This window comes from Merops nubicus, unplaced genomic scaffold (genome assembly GCF_000691845.1).
Source record: "Merops nubicus isolate BGI_N331 unplaced genomic scaffold, ASM69184v1 scaffold7380, whole genome shotgun sequence".
NCBI classification, from domain to species: domain Eukaryota; kingdom Metazoa; phylum Chordata; class Aves; order Coraciiformes; family Meropidae; genus Merops; species Merops nubicus.
In genome coordinates this window covers 1-17850 of record NW_008583468.1, presented here as the reverse complement: position 1 = coordinate 17850, position 17850 = coordinate 1, and the positions used below count along the sequence as shown (strand labels likewise).

Below are 17850 nucleotides of genomic sequence, written 5' to 3'. Positions count from 1 at the left end.
TCCTTCGGCTCCTGGCTCCGCTGGGCGTGCGGGGAGCCCTCAGCGTGACTTCAGGAGCCGAGGGTGGGCTGTGCAGCGGCTGCGAGGCCTGGGAGGAAGGCAGAGCCGCTGTGTTCTTGCTGTCTGCAGCGTCGCACTTGGTCAGGGATAACTGTGGCATTCGAAGCGTTCTCTGACTCGAGTTTTCTCCAACAGCGGTTTTTAGCCTCAAAAGCTTTCATTGCATAATAAATTTTTTTCCCCAGTGTTATTTGTTTCATAGGTTATGGCTAAAGTTGGGTTAAGGGTGCTCAGAATGCATGCTGAGTGGCACTTAAGGGAGAAGTAAAACTAACTGTGCCAGTCAGCAACTGGGAGCAGGAGAGTGTTATTCAAGTCAGCCTGTAGTATGTAGCTACTTTACCCTATAGCATTTGATTGAGTTGTTCTTCATAAACATGAAATATTTTACAGCACTGAGTTTTAATTTTTCTTAATTTGCCTGATAGAATGTTTTTTTATGAGGATTCTAGCAAATACTGAGTGATAGTGAATGGAGGGTGCTTTCCTAACTAGCTGGAGAGGGTAGGTTATAACACCATAAGAAAAGGCGTGGCTACAGAAAAGGAGTGGAAGAGAATTAAGACAGTATTGTCAGTGTAAAGGACATCTGAGTGAGTTAACATAGTTCCCATGATCCTTTTTCTATCTGCCAAGGGAACCTTCAACAGGAAGGCTATGATAAACAAGTAGGAATGTCAAAGCCTGCCTATCCAGCAGGAACTTACTGGGCTTTTTTCTCTTTAATCACAAAGATCATACAGCAAAGGTAGCCTCACCTCATTTACAAAGATGCCTTAAAAAACAAAACCTAAATCCTGGGATGTTTTCCCAAAAGGTTTTACATTTTTCCTTGTGCCAATATTTGATTTATTGTCAGTGGTGTTTTAGAATTATACTTACATGATAGTTAAATACCATTAAGAAGGCTGTATAGGCATTCTAAGCACTAAAGCCCCTCTGCTCTGTTTAGCCTTTAAATGCTTTTCTTACATCTTCAAGTGTAGGAGCTTGAGGATGTGATCAGTGTGTTTAAGGTTTTCAGCTGGAGTTTGGGTCATTTTCTTGTCTTTACTCTTGAATTTTATAAGTGCTACCACTTTGCTAATCAAACATTGCTAATCTCTGACTCACACTTGCTTGTAAGTCATCCAGTGTTGCCTTTAGCAAACCTTTTTTTTTCCCCTGAGGCTGTAACCACAATCTGGGACTGTGATTTTCCTCTGCCTTTAATATTTCTCTAGGTAGATGGTTCCCCCAAGGTCTTAGCAATGTTATACACTTCACATAGGTGCAAATATGCATGGTACAAGGTGAGGGGGGGAAGAGGGGCAAGAAAAAAACAACCAAACAAAACCACACATACAAAAAAACCCCCCACACAAACAAAAAACCCCAACAAAATAAAAAACAGATGGTAACTTATCTGGAATAAAGTTCAGAGGGAGAATACTAAGTGTTACTGAGTAGAGTATCCTGTAGTTTGTTGGAAACATGATGCTGGTGATACTTTACCAACTAAAATGCTTGAGAAAAGGGCTTTGTAGACATGAGCACATTAAGCAATACTAAACTACTATACAGCCCTTCTCTTGTCCAATTTTATGTAGCACAAACCTGAATAGCTGATGATACTAACATGAGTGATAAACCATAGGTTAATGTTCTTCAGCTGAGCAGGTTAAAAAGATATATTTCAGGGGACTTGAAACAAGTCTTTCAAAAGCCATACAATGGCAGTTAATCTCTGAATGAAATCTAAGTTTTTATTCAAGTTCTATATTGATTTTTTAATATTGTGGTGAAAAACACTTGGCATAAGTTCAGAAACATCTACAAAGGTAATGTTTTCAAGAACTGAGGAATAATGTGCCCACTAAAACCTCCAATGAAAGAAAATCTCCATCAGGTTCTCAGCAGCAGGTGCTAAGCCTGATGTTGACAGTTGTGAATCTTCTATGATGTAGTATGGAAGTTGTTTGCTTTGCATATAAACATTTTGGTATTTGAGTTTGAAAAAACTTTCAGGTAGCCCTAATTGTTTATATATTTCTATAATCACTAGATGAAACAGAGGAGAGGTCCAAAATGTTGCCTGTGTTCTGTTGCAAGCTTTTGGAAAGCCATTGGAATGTATCAGTATTCAAGACTGTTTTCAAACCCTTTGTTCATATGCTTTAGAGCAGTGTGTTTAAGGATTAATGATAAACTAATGCTCATATCAGAGCTTAGGAGAAAAAAAAATTTTGTGGTAGAAGGTGATGGGTTTTCTCTGTATAAATGTCATAGATGAGTTTGAAATGTGCTTGACATTAGCAAAGAATGTCTAACTGAAAAAAAAAAACCCAACTTTCTAATGGTTTGACAGAAGTGAAACAGAGGGTACAGCTCCTGTTCTAGTGGTTCTTGACTTAAATTTTAGAAGGACCTTAGTAGGATGGCAATACAGATAAAATTGTTTCAGCTAGGTTCAAGCCTTAACCTTTGATTTTGAGAAACTCAAATGGCAGCTCTTGCTTCTGGTGAGCAGGGAATGTAACAATCTCTGTTTTGCCTGAGAAGGCTCAGAAAAGTGTCTAATGAATCAGCTTTCATGAGGGATGGGAGTCATAAAGTAAACTATGGAAGAATACAGGGGTGGACCTGGATGATATTCCTTTCTCATAAAGCTAGGGTGCAATTTTTGGCAAGTATGTTAACAAAAACACCTCTTCTGTCAGTAGCTATATACTCTTTATCACATACTAGCTGTTAGAGATGCTCTAAAAATGGAGGTGCTGACATTATTTTCAGGTTTTTACTTAGCTACCATTTCCAGTCTTTTTCTGTGCAGGGCTTCCCCTCAGAGATATAACTCCAGGCTATTCTTTTTTTCATAATCAATTGTTATTGCACATAATAATCCAAAACACTAAATCAGAAATGCAGAGATTCAAACTCTTTGGAATACTGGTGCCTGCCTGCTACGTGGGTTTTGCTTAACTTGCAATTGAGGAAGCTGCCTGGCCTAATTGTGGAGAACTTGCCTTAGGTGGAACTGAGCAAATTGCCCAACCCTTTGGAAAGAATGAAAGTTGCCGAGGAGACAAGGAAAAGAACAAGAAGTTTCTGGCAGGTCATCCTTAAAGGAGGGAACAGTTGAACCTAAACAAATAGCCTGAAGAAAGAACAGAAACCGGAGGAGGGGGAACCCAAACCAAACAAACAAACCAACCCACGGTTTGCCTCTGTGGCAGATCAGACCAACTGCTGGGCAACCTGTTCCCAAAAGTTTTAGCAAGTTTGAGCATTGTGTACCTGTGCTGGTGAAGGCTTTTGAAAGAATTGAATCTGGAAATGACAAGCAGTCCTAGCTTAACATTGTAGGAAATCAGACCTCTAAATAAACATTAAAATTCAGTTCAGTCTTATTTCATGTATTTATTAACTACATCAGAACAGGCTCTGAAAAGCCAAGATCTTGGCTCTTTCAGTGTTAAAGGTATTGCTGTTTTAGGCAGGTTTAACCTGCTGCCATCGTGGACTATGCTAAAGATTGGGTGGTTTGGTGTGATACTGTGATGCTAAGCTTAATATAGGCTTTAAAATTTGTTTCAAATTGAAGATTTAAAAAGCCTGGACTAGCTACATGCTTGCTTTGTATCCCAACTCCTTCTCAAATGTCATTGGAAGTAGGCTTTTTAATTTTAACTCCATGTCCTAGAAGCCTGGAAATTACTTCAGTGAACCCCAAAATGAACAAACTGTTTAGATTCAGGCAGTCCTATAAAGGAGGAAGAGTGGTCAGATGTAAAGTCCATGACTGATTTCCAGATGCAGAGGAAACTGAGTACACTTTCCATCTCTAGATGTTTTCCATCTGACATCAGGACCAGAGATAAGCAGAAGAGGAGGAGAGGATCTATAGCAGAGGTCTGTGCTGTCAGGAATGCTGTAGGGGTGGAGGATGTGTCCAGGTTTTTTCCTAGCCATAAAGGAATTAAGGGAAATATAGTGGAACTATGAATATTTTTTCTTTTTAATTGCCCTTTACTCAATCAGATAACCAAAGAATATTAGAGGCCAAAAAGTATGAACAGGTAGAAGGCAGAGTTACAGGGTTTATTTTTAAGAATAGGCTTATTTGTGGCTTAAGAAGCAATTTACAGCTTGTGAAGTCCCTCGGCTGCCGTTTGCTACCTGCTTGTAACTTGTTGTGTACGATCTTTTTGAATAGCGCTTCTGGCAACAGAAGTTCAGTGTAACGAGGTCTGTGCCTGCGGGGAATAATTGACATGCTAATTTGTTTCTTTGTGTGTTTTTTTCCCCCCTTCAGTCTCTCACAGTCAAATCACCCGGTTGTACAGTCGCTTCACTAGCCTCGACAAAGGAGAGAACGGCACTCTGAGGTGGGTGTTCTTCCCTTGACACGGATCTGCCCTGGTGCCTTGCTGCTGCAGCATGCTGACACGTTTTCCTCAGCTGGTGGATCAGTGAGGTGCTTACAACAGGTTCCTTCACACCTGCTGTCTACACGGACATCACAGTTTGTTTTGTGAAAGGTCAGGAAAAATCAGATTGTTGGACTGAGGTGCTCCAAATACCAGTTGCCTTTACTGTAGTGCTGAAGGTTTGTAGCACTTAATACCAAATCTGACCTTTCTTGTATTCATGGTCTTGCAACTAATGTTCAGAAATGTGAAACCACATTTTTTAGATTCTTACCTTTATGTTGTTTCTAATAATTGTGACAAGAGAGGTTTTGCTTTGTCATCTTTGTACTGGCTTTTATAACAAAAAGGTCATTTATATTTTTATGAGCATGGGCTTCTAATTGTTTCTGATACCCAGTGTCTTTTAACATTAATCTCTAGGCCCATTACTATTCTTAACTTTGCACCTCTTGTTGAATACCCACATCTATTAATGGGCTCAGAAATATGAAAGAGCTGGAACCAAGTCACTGACTAAACCACACATTTTTTAATAGTGCAGGATATATCAAGACCTTTAAAATGTTTGTAGCTACCAAATTGTAGACAGAAGACAAAGTGAACCAGTTTCTCACGACTTAGTTAAATAAAGATTAGGCTTAAACTTTATCAGCAGAACATTTTTTACTTTGAGTCTGCTGGAACAGATATTCTCAACTGAAAGGTAAACTCTAGTGGGATGATTGATGTTAAAATATGTCCTTGCTTGCTGTCTTTGTTCTCTACCCTTCCCTGCTGTGGTTGTTATATTATGTATTGGTTTACTCTTTATTTACTGAACTAATTAGAATTTTGGTTGTATTAAATTGCATATTCTGTTTTGTTTCCTACAGATTACATTAATGTTATGGAAATGGGTCACAAATTAAGAGCTGTCCATGACTGCACCAAGTGTGCAATTTTGTGACCAACATAATTGATATAAGACCATAATGCAACTTAGTCTGTTGCTTTTCTGTGTCCATGCTGGTACTCAAGGTTCAGATTTGGAAACTAACATATAGCTTTAAAAACTTGCCAAGAAAAGCAGCAAAAAAGGAATCTGATCAGTTTTCAAGTGGATTTTGGTTCCTGTTCACCATATGTATAGTTATGTGTATACCAGAACACAGGGAAGCTGGGAAGACTGCAGGAGAGAGGAGGAAGGGGAAAGGGACCTTGTTGTAGCACTGTATGTGGTGTCTGGCTGGGATAGAGTTAATTTTTTTTATAGCAATTCCATCCCAGTAAACAGATTCAGGGATCACCTGGCCTTTTATATATGATCTTGCAAAATGTGATGGTAGAATGCCCTCTGAACCTATAAAACCTAGACCTACCTGTAAACCAACCTAGCTCTAGAGTCACTGCTTAGAAGATGACAAGTAAGGCACACTGTTTTTGGCAGTACTGCTGCCATCCTGCAGTTGCCTTTCTTGAAGGAAATGTGCAGTTCTTTCTGGTGCCAGAAATTGCTGACTTCTCAGTTAACATTAAAATAATTGGTTGTGGAGTTGTACTGTAAACACAACTACTGAGTGATTATTTTTGGTTAAAGACTCTTCTAGATATTTTTAAGCTGACTGACTCCAGTGATTTTGACTGTGGCTGTACTGTAAATATCTGGACTTGCATAGCTGAAGGGATGACAAAATGGATTGTAGGTGTGCAAACAATTGACATGGGATGGGCAGGAACTGAAGCCCAGTTTGTCACCAAAGCAAGTGTATCATATAAATTGCAGCATTGGCTAATTGACAATTGTGACATCCAGATCAGCTGATGATATTGTAGATAGGTTAATACTTAAGTCTCAAAATTAAATGGTGAGAAAAATACTAACAGCCTCTTCAGACTTTGCATGTGAGTTTAGTCCTCACTGATGAGTGAAGGTGATGGCTGCTGGTCTAGCACAATTTGAACCTAGCATGTTTTTCCTCAGCTTTTCCCTCCAACTTTAAATTCACCTCTTGAGTCCATAAAGCTTGTATAAACCTCTAAGTTATTGTATTCAGCTTACATAAGAGTAGTAATTATGCTATGAATGTCTGTTGCTCAATGCTTAGTTTCATGGTGTTATGTATGGGGAGGAGCTTGACTTTCCTTGTTGATAATCACAGGGTACCTGGGAAAGGAAGTGAAGTTTGTTTGGAAAATCCCAGCATCTATGCAAACTGTCTTGCATAAACCATTAACTCAGTCTTGGCCTCTAAGCATGGTCTGCTCCCAAACAGGGCTGACTTAGTGGCATTCACATTTGGAAACCTGTCCTGGTACCCACAATATGTGGAAACCATTAAGTTTAACTAATGGAAAACAACAGCTTCCTGAACAAAACAATGAGGGGAGAGGAAGAACTACAGCTCAGGAGGCCATGAATGTCAGTTTCTGAAATACTGTTCAAAGGACTTACTACACTGAGGCAAGCAAGATGAAGTTCTGGTTGCTTACTGTCTCCAAACAGTTCAGGAGTCTTCCAGTTGTTTCCTGTGAGCAAGGGTTGTTTCCGTAAGGATGACTTGCAGCTTTGGCTTGCAGATCAGACAGGATAGAAATCACTCATGTGACTATGATCAGGAAAAGTGGGCAGTTCTTTATCATGTGAAATCTTTAAATGTGTACCACCCTTCTGAAGCAGAGGAAGAGTTGTGTAGTTTTTATCTGTGTATTAAAGAAGGGCATGGTAAAGAGCATTTTCTACAGAAGATGGTGATTAATCCTGGTTGTTAGAGAAGACATGGAGCTCATTCTGAAACTATAATCCAAAGCTGAAATCTTTCCTAGCCAGTGTACCTATGTGCAGTCTGAAGGTACTTTCTCTTTGCAGTTAAATAATGAGATGTAAGAGGAGGGTGTTGGTGGAGATAAAACTTCAAATGCCTTTTTTTAGCTTCTTCCTTCTCCTTATTCTCTAACTACAGCTATGGTTGCTGTTTACACTTTGGAGTTGAAAAACTTTCTGTAGCTTCACTTTTCTTGAACAAAACAAGTAAGCTCTGTCAGGCTTGCACCACTTGAATGAAACTGTGTTGTCAAATCCAGGATAAAACTGTTGGAAAATTCTTTTGTCACCTTTGGCTTCAATATTGTGACACACTGAGCAGACAAAACTAGAGGTTGATGCATTTGGATGTCCACAGCTACATCTAAATCATGAAATCTGAAACACATTTGTTCTGCCTACATCCTAACCACAGGTCAGGAGGCAACCAGTGTGCATGTTCTCTTCTTTACATTCTGATTGCCAAGATGAGGAAATTGAAGCATATGACCAGGATAAGAATGTTTGTTTCAGTGTGTCTCCTTGTTGGGCTGGCACTGAAATGTACACCACACAAGAATACATCTGCTCTGAAGTTTATCTGCTAGTAAGTAGCTTTAGACAGACAGGTACAGAGCTATAAAAAGGAGATTCTTGTCTAAACTGCTAGTTCTGCAGGGAGCCTCCCACGTAGCATAGTTTCTGGTGTGCTGGGGAAATGACAGGTTAAGCACTTCAGAAGTACTTTTCACAGTACTGCAATCAGTGTAGCCTCCTGAGTGTGGGAGAAGGAAGAGAGCAAGTGTCCTGGAAGGTGATACCTGAGGAGAACATTGAACTGTTTGTGTGTATCTCATGCTTAGGAAAGCTATTGACAAGGTGGTGTCTCCTGGAGAACTTCAGCAAGCCTCTCTTCCTGAGAGAAGGGTAACAGGAGCTAGCTGGGCTGTCTGTTCTTCTTTGTCAGTGAATCAATTCATCTCAGTCTGGAAAGGTGTCAGGCTGCTTCTTATGAGTTCACACTGATACAGCAAGATTTTGAGGCCCAGTGAAAAAGGTAAAACTCTGAATGTGGAATTCTTTACCTTTGCTTAAGAAAATGCAAAGGATTTTTAGCTTTGGCTAAAACAGATGAGATGGGCAGGATGTGGGTTTGGATTGGAGAATGACAGGGTACTAGAATAGTCTGTACTTCCATCCTTGGCCATGTTTTATTCATACTGCTTTCCCCCCTCCCTGCTTTGCACATCTAATTATCACCTTCAGTGTACTTCTTGGCCTACTGTTTATAAACCAATTACTCCTCTGATAGTTAAGTGACTTCTAAAATAAGTGTGAAGCATGTGTAAGGATGAAGCTAGATGAGATGGCTGATGGCTGAATAGTCTGTACTTCCATCCTTGGCCATGTTTTATTCATACTGCTTTCCCCCCTCCCTGCTTTGCACATCTAATTATCACCTTCAGTGTACTTCTTGGCCTACTGTTTATAAACCAATTACTCCTCTGATAGTTAAGTGACTTCTAAAATAAGTGTGAAGCATGTGTAAGGATGAAGCTAGATGAGATGGCTGATGGCTGGGAGGATGTCTGTCTTCTTTCCCTTCCCTATCATTTCTCCAGGCTCCCAGTTTGTCAGCCATGGTGCTGTTAGATTTTTGAAGGGTTTTGGGTGGCTTCAAGTTGCTAATTCAACAGAAAAATACTTAGGAGGTTGGAAAGGAGGAAGGTGGGGGGGAACTCTTTTGGAGGGTTAGTGAGATACCTCAGACTACCAAAAGTTTTGAGTGACAAAGCTAAATGTTAGCAAGGGAAGGGAGCAGTGAAACCTCTTCAGTAGTAACCTGTAAAATCTTTGACCATCTTGGGTGATACACTGTACTTATTACTATACTTATCATCTTGGGTGATACACTGTACTTATTATTACTATACTTAATTACTTCCCTTTTTCAAGTAATTTGTTACCTGTGTCCTCTGGGCACTTTTCCTGTCCTCTGCCACTTCTGCTTTGCATGGGTTTTTCTTTGTTTTACTTATCTTCAGCTCTAGATAGCCCTACTCTGTTCCCTCAACAGGGACAAGAAGTAGTCTGTGCTATCACTTCTGCTTTGCATGGGTTTTTCTTTCTGTTTTACTTTTCTTCAGCTCTAGATAGCCCTACTCTGCTCCCTCAACAGGGACAAGAAGTACTCTGTGCTACTATGCAGAAATAAAAGGATGAAAAACCAGAAACAATGGAAGGGGGGGAAAAAATGAAACTGTCTTGTAGGTTTCTGGCTGCCTTTGGGGTAAGGCAGAGCCACCTTCACAGCAGGGATCTGCTCTGTGCTCTGGAGGGTATACTCATGCTTAGAAATACTTGTCTTGCTTAGAATGTACCAATTTCTTACTGCAAAATATGTCTAAGAGGGAATGAACTGGCACATATTATTATGCAGGCTAACTTTATATATATATAAAGGTTGCTCTGTATGTTCTATCTAATAGAAGCCAGGTTCCTGGAAAGATATGTTAGAAGAGTCTTGTTGCCATAGCACGTGAACACTAAAGGGCATCACATTTCCTGTAAGATCCAGCCTCAGCCAGGTGAAGTTGGTCCCTAATGACTGCAGGAAGCCTTAATTTGTGAACTGGAGAATAACTTACATCCTGCATTCATTTACTTTTTTTATGGCTGCTACAGCCATTTCAATTATAATGCTCACTCAGTAATGTACTCTTAATAAGCAAAAACAGTCTACTGCCATCCTGATAATGACAGGACAAATAGATTTGAAACCCAGGGAGTTAATTGTGGTTAATTGTTAATCTCCTGTTACAAAGCAGAAAAACTGGCAGCTGAAATGAATGTAAATTGAGGCTTAATACCAAGAAACAGTGATATGCAAGTAAAAAAAATCTGAAGCTTTAGGATTTTGCTCTAAATGGGAGAGAGGGCAGTTGCTACTTTCAGCTTGTAGATGGTAGCATTGGCACTAAAGCCCTGTGGTGAAAATTTTTACCAGGGTGTAGTTTTTCCACATCACTGCATCTCCTGCCTAAACCACTAATGCATACTTTGCCCTTCAGCTATACCTTTAAAATGCAGCAGTCCTGAAGGCTCTGGTAACAAGTTGATCTTGTTAATACAGGTGTTAACTTTGCCTATTAAAAATAATTCAGACCTGGTCAGAGCAGAAGTTTGCTGGGATAGTTTCAAAATACAGCCAGGTTGTACTATTAGAAGGTCAGACTGTTTCACCATGCTGTAACAGATGTTATAACTGGGACTCTCACAGTGCCTGTGACTGAGGAGTGCTCCAGAATGCATTTGAAACTAGAGTGTCTTGCTTCTGTGCCTTCCCCCAGGCTAGTCTAGTCATATGGTCAACCAAGTCCTTTTCCCCCTGTGTCTTTGAGATCACAGCATTATAAAAGGCCAGCATACTTAAGTAATCTGATGATCAATTTGTTTCCTTGTTGCTGCCAGTTTCTTGGTGTCATGACATCATGAATTAAACCCTGTTGCTGAGTCATTTGCTGAGCATAGGTTGCAGAAGTTGCAAGCATTTAGTAACTAAGTTTGAGACTTTGACCCAAACTTCAAAACCAGTAGGACTGCATTTGGCTTGAAGGGAAGTGCCAGTTTCTGGAGACTAGGCAGGAAATGTCAAGGTATGCATCCAGACAGAATAGATTTTATTTTACAGCCTTACCCATTGCTGTTATCTTTGCAGTTCAAATTATTCTAGAGTACACCTTGTACTAAATGATAAATTGCTGTGGTTTTAGTCTGTGTGTGAAGCCAAAACAAACCCCAAACCAAAGTTGACTGAAGTAGTCACTAAGACATGCTGTCTGCCTTGGTCTCACCATGACTATCTTACTTCTGTGTCAGTAAAATTCTACTAGGTCAAAATAAAAACTAATCTATTATTCTAATAATAGAATTAACCCTATGTTCATGTCATACTGATGATGTCTGCCAGATCAGAAAAAACTATAGTACTGTAAGCACATATATGCTTATACCATACCGTGCAGATAGAATCCTGAGCTGCAAGGGGAATGGCTGGCAAGAGCAGTGGATACTTGCAATGTACTGGTGAAGTTACAGCTGATACACAGACCCCTGTTCAAGTCTAAATTTACTGCTTTAAAACAGGGCACTGCCTAGTTGAAGCTAAAATAATCTGAAATGTGTCATTTATATTAAGATAGGAAGTTGTTGCATTAACAAAAAATTCTATTAGAATATGCAGATCACTTATGGCATGTTTGGAGTATGGTGTTGTCCCAGAATCTGCAATGGGGGTGGTCTGGAAAAATCACACCAACTCAAATTATTCAGTACCAAAATGATTATTAGAACAAAGTTCTTTTTCATTTTGAAACCATGTTTTCCTTAAGCCATTTCATAAGCTTTCCTTTCCCTATATTGCAGACTAGCTGGCATCCTTGCAGGAAGGTTTCTAGCACAACATCTGAGCATCTAAGATGTGCTGTTAGAACATTGTCAGAACATTGCTAGTCTGTAATGTAATACTGGCTTGACATTGTCTTTTGCCTTGTTCTGTGCCATTAGTCACAGAGAAAACATGATTTAAAGAGTTAAGTTTTTAAAAGCCACCAAGTGTATTGCTGCAGACATAGAACCCAGGGGATGTTTTACTGTGAATTCTTCTTAAGCAACTTTTTCTGACTTCAACTTTATGCAGACTTCTTGTGTTCTTGCTTTACTTAGCCGTGAGGACTTCCAGAGGATTCCAGAGCTTGCCATCAATCCACTGGGAGACAGAATTATCAATGCCTTCTTTCCAGAAGGGTGAGTTCCAACAGACTGAATTTACAAGTGGGCACAAAGTTTGTAGTTCATCAGAAGTTTTGGTAGAAGTGAAACACTGATAATTAAAGCACAGAATTTTATATAGTCATAATAGAACTCCTCAAACTTGTCTTGAAACATATGTGGGTACATTTTCTTCTGCATGTTTTCATTTTCTGTAATGAGAAAGATTTCACAACCCAAAATGAGTTTTTTGTGTGCTTTATTCACTGACAAACTCAGGCTTCACATCAGTTTTTCATGGTTCTTGCTATGCTACTGAACACTTTTGGAGCAAGTCAAAGGCATGTATGGACTTTGGTTCTTAAAGCAAACCTATAGTAATACTATTTGATGCTAAGTAGTATTGCAGTTAACTAATTCAGTCTTGTTTTCCACCTTTTAGCCTGTAAGTGTCCCTTTATTAGATCAGCTTTTTGTGCTTGGCTTTAGTTGCTGACCACATTTAAGACAGTTTATGGCACTTCTAACATAAGTCCAAAGAAATGATCAGACTTGCAGTACTGTCTCTCTTCATTATAGCTCTTTAGATTGTGCTCAAGAACCTCAGCAGATTCCATAAAACATTTGTCATTAATGATTGATGAAGATTGGGCTGTCTAATCAAGTTATAGTACCAGCTAATACCAGGCAGGGTTCCCTGAATAGAAATCAGGAGTGCTGGGGAGCACTTACGTAGCTGGTTCCCACAAACTCAAGAATCTAGAGAGCTGTTTGTGAGGGAGTGGTGAGCGATGGCTGCACCACAAGCAGGAGAAAAGTGACAGCAAAGCTGACAGGGGCAATGTGCTTGCTGACAAAGGGCACAGCACCTGAAGGAGAAGAGCAGAGCAGGTCCAGTGACTGTCACATTAGCCAACAGTCCAGTGCTTGCTGCACAGGTTGGCAATGGGGAAGCCAATTGGGTCAGTCCAGGGAACCAGGGTTCAGATCAGCAAGACACATTGCCAGACTCAGCCATAGCTTCAGGGGAGCTCAGGCAAGAGCTGAGGGTGAGCTGATGAGCTTGAACAGATTTTTTTTTTTTTAAAAAAAGGGGAGCCCTCAATGACATTTCTCACAGCTTCTCTTTTAGCACAGTGTATTTCACAACAGTGTGATCGATGTTTGTGACTGCACTGTTCAGAGCTGGGTTTGAGCATAGGCAGCCAAGCCCTGGGGAAGTGGGAGTGGAGGAGGTGTTAATGCTTTAGACATTCCAGTCATACCTTTTATTGGAAAAAAAGACCTGTATCAGCTCTGCCAAAACTGCCCTGCTGCACTGCTTCCACAGAGAGGACCAGGTGAACTTCCGTGGGTTCATGAGGACGCTGGCTCACTTCCGACCCATCGAAGACAATGAAAAGAGCAAAGACCAGAATGGGCCAGAGCCCCTCAACAGCCGAAGTAACAAGCTCCACTGTAAGAAATGTGAACCTTCCTATAGAAGCTATTGCTTTTCTTTGGTTTTTTTTGTGGGAAGAGAGTGAAGGGACTTGGGGTCTTCTCTACAGTTTTTCCCTACGGAATGATATCCCCTAATACCACTTTTTGAAATGAACTTGCAAGCTTACCTGTTCAAAATGTCACCAATTCACCTATTCTTGTACTGGAATTTGGTGGAATTGACTGAATCTTGAGTAAACATGCTTTTCCAAACATCATCTAACAGTGTTTTGAAATGATATGCATGCAGAATTAATTTAGATTTAGGAGCCACATCCCCTGTGTGAATGGGTTTTGCTGCTTCTTTCTGCAGTCTTCCCTGTAATATACTGCTTCACCTTCAGCTGAGTACTTTCTTATTTAGGTGCCTGCCTACAGTATATGAGCAGTGCTCTTGCTTGCTAACCAAAGTTGGCAACAGTCCTCAGAGCACTTAATTCCTGTCATACCTCATCCAGAATATAGTCAAAGAGAATGATTGGTAATGTGAAAATGGTTTGCTCTGAAGTTAAAGGATTTGGCAACAGTCCTCAGAGCACTTAATTTCTGTCATACCACATCCAGAATATAGTCAAAGAGTGATTGGTAATGTAAAAATGGTTTGCTCTGAAGTTAAAGGACTGACTGTATCTTAGTGGTAATTCTAATTCCATGAATTGGGGCTTTGAAGAAGTACCTCAACAAGTAGTTTGCTTCTGAAAGTACTTATACTGACTGCTTAGGGTTTCTCACTTCAATAACACTATCCCTGTGTGTAGTAATAACACTTTATAGAACTGAACATGAGTTTTATGACAAATTAAAATTCTAAGCTAATTATCTTAAAATAATTTGTTAATACTTTTTTTTTCTTAGATAAATGTATTATTATGAAGAAAAATAATGGCACTTGAATTAAACTGCTCATTCTTTTCTTCCCTGTAGTTGCTTTTCGGTTATATGATCTAGATAAAGATGACAAGATTTCCAGGGATGAGCTTCTTCAGGTAAATGGCACAGGGCTGTTTTGAATTATTTTATCATGACCTTCTGTGATTCACACCCAATTAGAATGAAGAGGGAAGTTAAAACAGCCTTCTCAGAAGAAGCCCTGTAGGAATTTGGTGGCTAATTGCTTGTCTCTGACTTAAAGCTTTAGATATGGTATAAGACTTCTAATCTCATTTGGTAGCCTAGGCTGTTCTATCAGACTGAGAATGCTAGATTAAAACTTAAACCAGGGTGTTAGGCTAAGCAGATCCTATTGAAGTTATACCTAAATATCCAACAAATACACTAAGCCCCTTAAGAACTACCTTCTAGAACTTGCAAAGGTGCTTCTAGCAGGACTTCACAGTGACAACCTTTGGGTTGTTTGCCTGATCCTCTGTGCATCCTTTCAGTAAACTAAAGCTTCCTGAAATTGCAGCAAAGGTAAACCAAGTTCATCAGTGCTGCATGTCTATGAAACAAGGCTTGAGCTAGGAGTAATTACATACTACTAATCCTGGGAAGCAGACATGGCAATTTGTGGTTTCTGATGTAGGGCAAGGATTTCCTTTTGGCTGACTGAAACTGCCCTCTACTATCTGCACAGAAAATGCTTTACTAACTGTAGAGGGTAATGACAGTTACTTGACCATATACTTAGAAGATTCCTGTTGGCAGCTATCTCAAACAGCAGATACTTGATCAGGTGCTGGTATGGTTACCATGGTTTGAACCTGGTTGGCAGTTGAATGCCCTCCCTCTAGCCCCAGTGAGTTGGGAGAGGGAATTGGAGGGGTAGTGGTAAGGAGACTCATAGGTGGAGATAAAAACACTTTAATAATTGAAAAATAATAAAATAACTAAAATAGTAATAACAGAATAACAAATGAGTGATGTACAGGGCAATTGCTCACCACTGATGCCCAGCCTGTTTCTAGCTAGTGATCTTGGAGCAGAGAAGGTCCTGAAACCACATCCCAGAAGCACTCAGCTTCCCAGTCCCCCTCATCTACCTACTGAGCATGGCTTTGTATGATGTGGGATATTGCACTGGCCAGTTCTAGTTTGTTGTTCTGGTTATGATCCCACCTACCTTCTTGTGCACCTCCACATGAGCAAAAAGTGGAAAGTTTAAAAGTCCTTGAAGCAGTCACTAAAAATACATTATCAATGTTCTTCTCAAACAGATTCACTTACTGAATCTGAAACACAGCACTAATCTAGCTACTAGGAAGAAAAATACTATGTCCCAGCTGAAACCAGGACAATGTTTTGTGGGGAAAAAGACAAAAACATTGGGCCAAAATGTATTAACTGCTAGTTCCAAAAGCTTGCCTCTTCCTGCTGCCTAATGAAAGAGCAGGATCCTTTGTCAAAGGCAGCTACAGCAGGAAGCTGACTTTCCTGAAAGCCTTGATGTACTAAGGACAAATGGAAGTCTGTCTAAAGATTACTTCCATGGAAATCCTCCAGGATTTTCCTTGTATACTGTCAAAACACCATCCACAAGAAAAACAGCACTAAGAATACTTCTGTTCCTGTGTCAGTAAGTTACTTTTCCTTATGCAGGTCCCCAGATTTGTGTTTAATGTGTTGCAGGTCTTGCGGATGATGGTCGGTGTGAACATTTCAGATGAGCAGCTGGGCAGCATTGCTGACAGGACAATCCAGGAAGCTGACCAAGATGGGGACGGTGCCATCTCCTTTGCAGAGTTTGCAGAGGTTGGTAAACTACCTTCTAAACACTAAAGGGAAGTGCTCAATAGTGGGCAAGTGTGATTTAAATGCAAACAGAAGTCATCATTTCAATAGGCCTGCCTGCATTTGGGCAAAGCAAGCCTCCTGCTAGCTCTTGGTCTTCCCTTCTTTATTAGGATCTTCATTTTCATGAGAACATTGGAAGTTTTGTAGTTCAAGTCCTTTACATTATATCTTTTGGTAGTCAGAAATAGCTACTAGTAAGGAGCCATTGCATAGTCAGTGGAGAAAGTTGGCCTATAGCAAAAGAATTTCAATTGCCCAATGGGATGGTATTGATAAGAACCAGACTGATCTTGGAGGTGGACAAAGACATTACAAGAGGCAACAGAAACAAGTTGCAATGTGAGAAATTGTTTAGCTCTAAGGCAGACTTTTTCCAGAGGGTGTTGATAGCTTCTGAAGATGTAGAACCTCCTTCTTTAGAGATATTTAAAAATTAACTGGACAAGGCCCTGAGTAACTTAGCTGGCCCTGCTTTAAGTAAGAGTTGAGAGAGACCTCCACAGGTCTCTTCAAACTTAAATTAATCTTGGAACACTGGAGTCTATTGCCTGAAACAGCCTGGAGTGGACAAATGTTTTTTTATATATCTCAGTATTAATAACAATTCAATAAATGAAGCTGCCACCTTATTTTTACAATTATGTGTTAGTGAGACTGTGGTCTTGATTTTAGCTCTTCCATGATTGCTCATGCTCCTTGCTTTTTTTTTCCCCATCCATTTTCTGGCCACGCATTCCCATGCAACCTCATTTTGGGAATCTGAGCCTTTCTGGGCTGTTGGCAGACTGAAGCTGTGCTAGTTACATTTTGGTTGACAGCCTTCTTCCAGCTTTAATGACTGAAGTTTCCTTCCTTGGAAGGACCTTAGTCTGGAATGAAAAATAGCAGTCTCTAGATGAAGGACTATCATGCCAAATTGAAGACATCCCACGTTCCTGCTTATTTCCTCTATACTAGAGTAAGAAACTTTGTAGGAAAGAAGTATATACAGTAACTGAAGTAGCTGTTTCTGAATTTTATTGCAGGTTATGAAGAAGGTGGATGTAGAACAGAAAATGAGCATTCGATTTCTTCACTGATAGATGGAGAACCTGTTCCTTCCTGCCCCTACTATGTAATGAATAGAACTTAATTTTCTCCTTAGCTATGCAACTTGGAATTGAGTATTTTTTGAAAAGAAAATTTCCTTCCATTTTTTTTTACCCTTTCTCCCTTGTCTCCTTCTGCACTACTGTTTCAGAAAAAGTCTCTCCTTATGTACTGCTGTTTAATCTACAAACTGATTCTTCTGAGCTTGGAGTCTGAGAATGGAAAAACTGGAACATGCCACAGAAGTGCCCTCTGAAACACTTTGGAGACAAGCATCTACTCAACTACTAGCTGCAGTGATAATCCATTTCTGCTTCCAGTAGCAACACCATATTACAGCTGTCTCTTTCCCATTTTGCTATTTACATGCAGATTTGTCTCTTCATTGCTTCCAAATCTGCCTTCTACTTGAGGACTTCTCAATTTCTATGGCTTCATTGTACAACTAGCACTGAATGCATGATGATAACCTGGAGTACTTTAAAGTACTGTGAATAGATAGCAAGGCATTTGACACAGTCCCCC

The 17850-nt window shown here is 40.0% G+C and overlaps 1 protein-coding gene across 1 annotated transcript; it reads left to right on the top strand.

Moving 5' to 3' along the window:
- Positions 1–4354: 4354 nt before the first annotated feature.
- CHP1 (calcineurin-like EF-hand protein 1) lies at positions 4355–17379 on the top strand (the record flags this gene model as incomplete). Its single annotated transcript, XM_008940759.1, has 6 exons — positions 4355–4427; positions 11977–12057; positions 13352–13479; positions 14428–14489; positions 16072–16194; positions 17262–17379. Coding segments are annotated over 6 exons (521 nt in total), but the record flags the coding sequence as incomplete, so codon positions are not given.
- Positions 17380–17850: the final 471 nt, after the last annotated feature.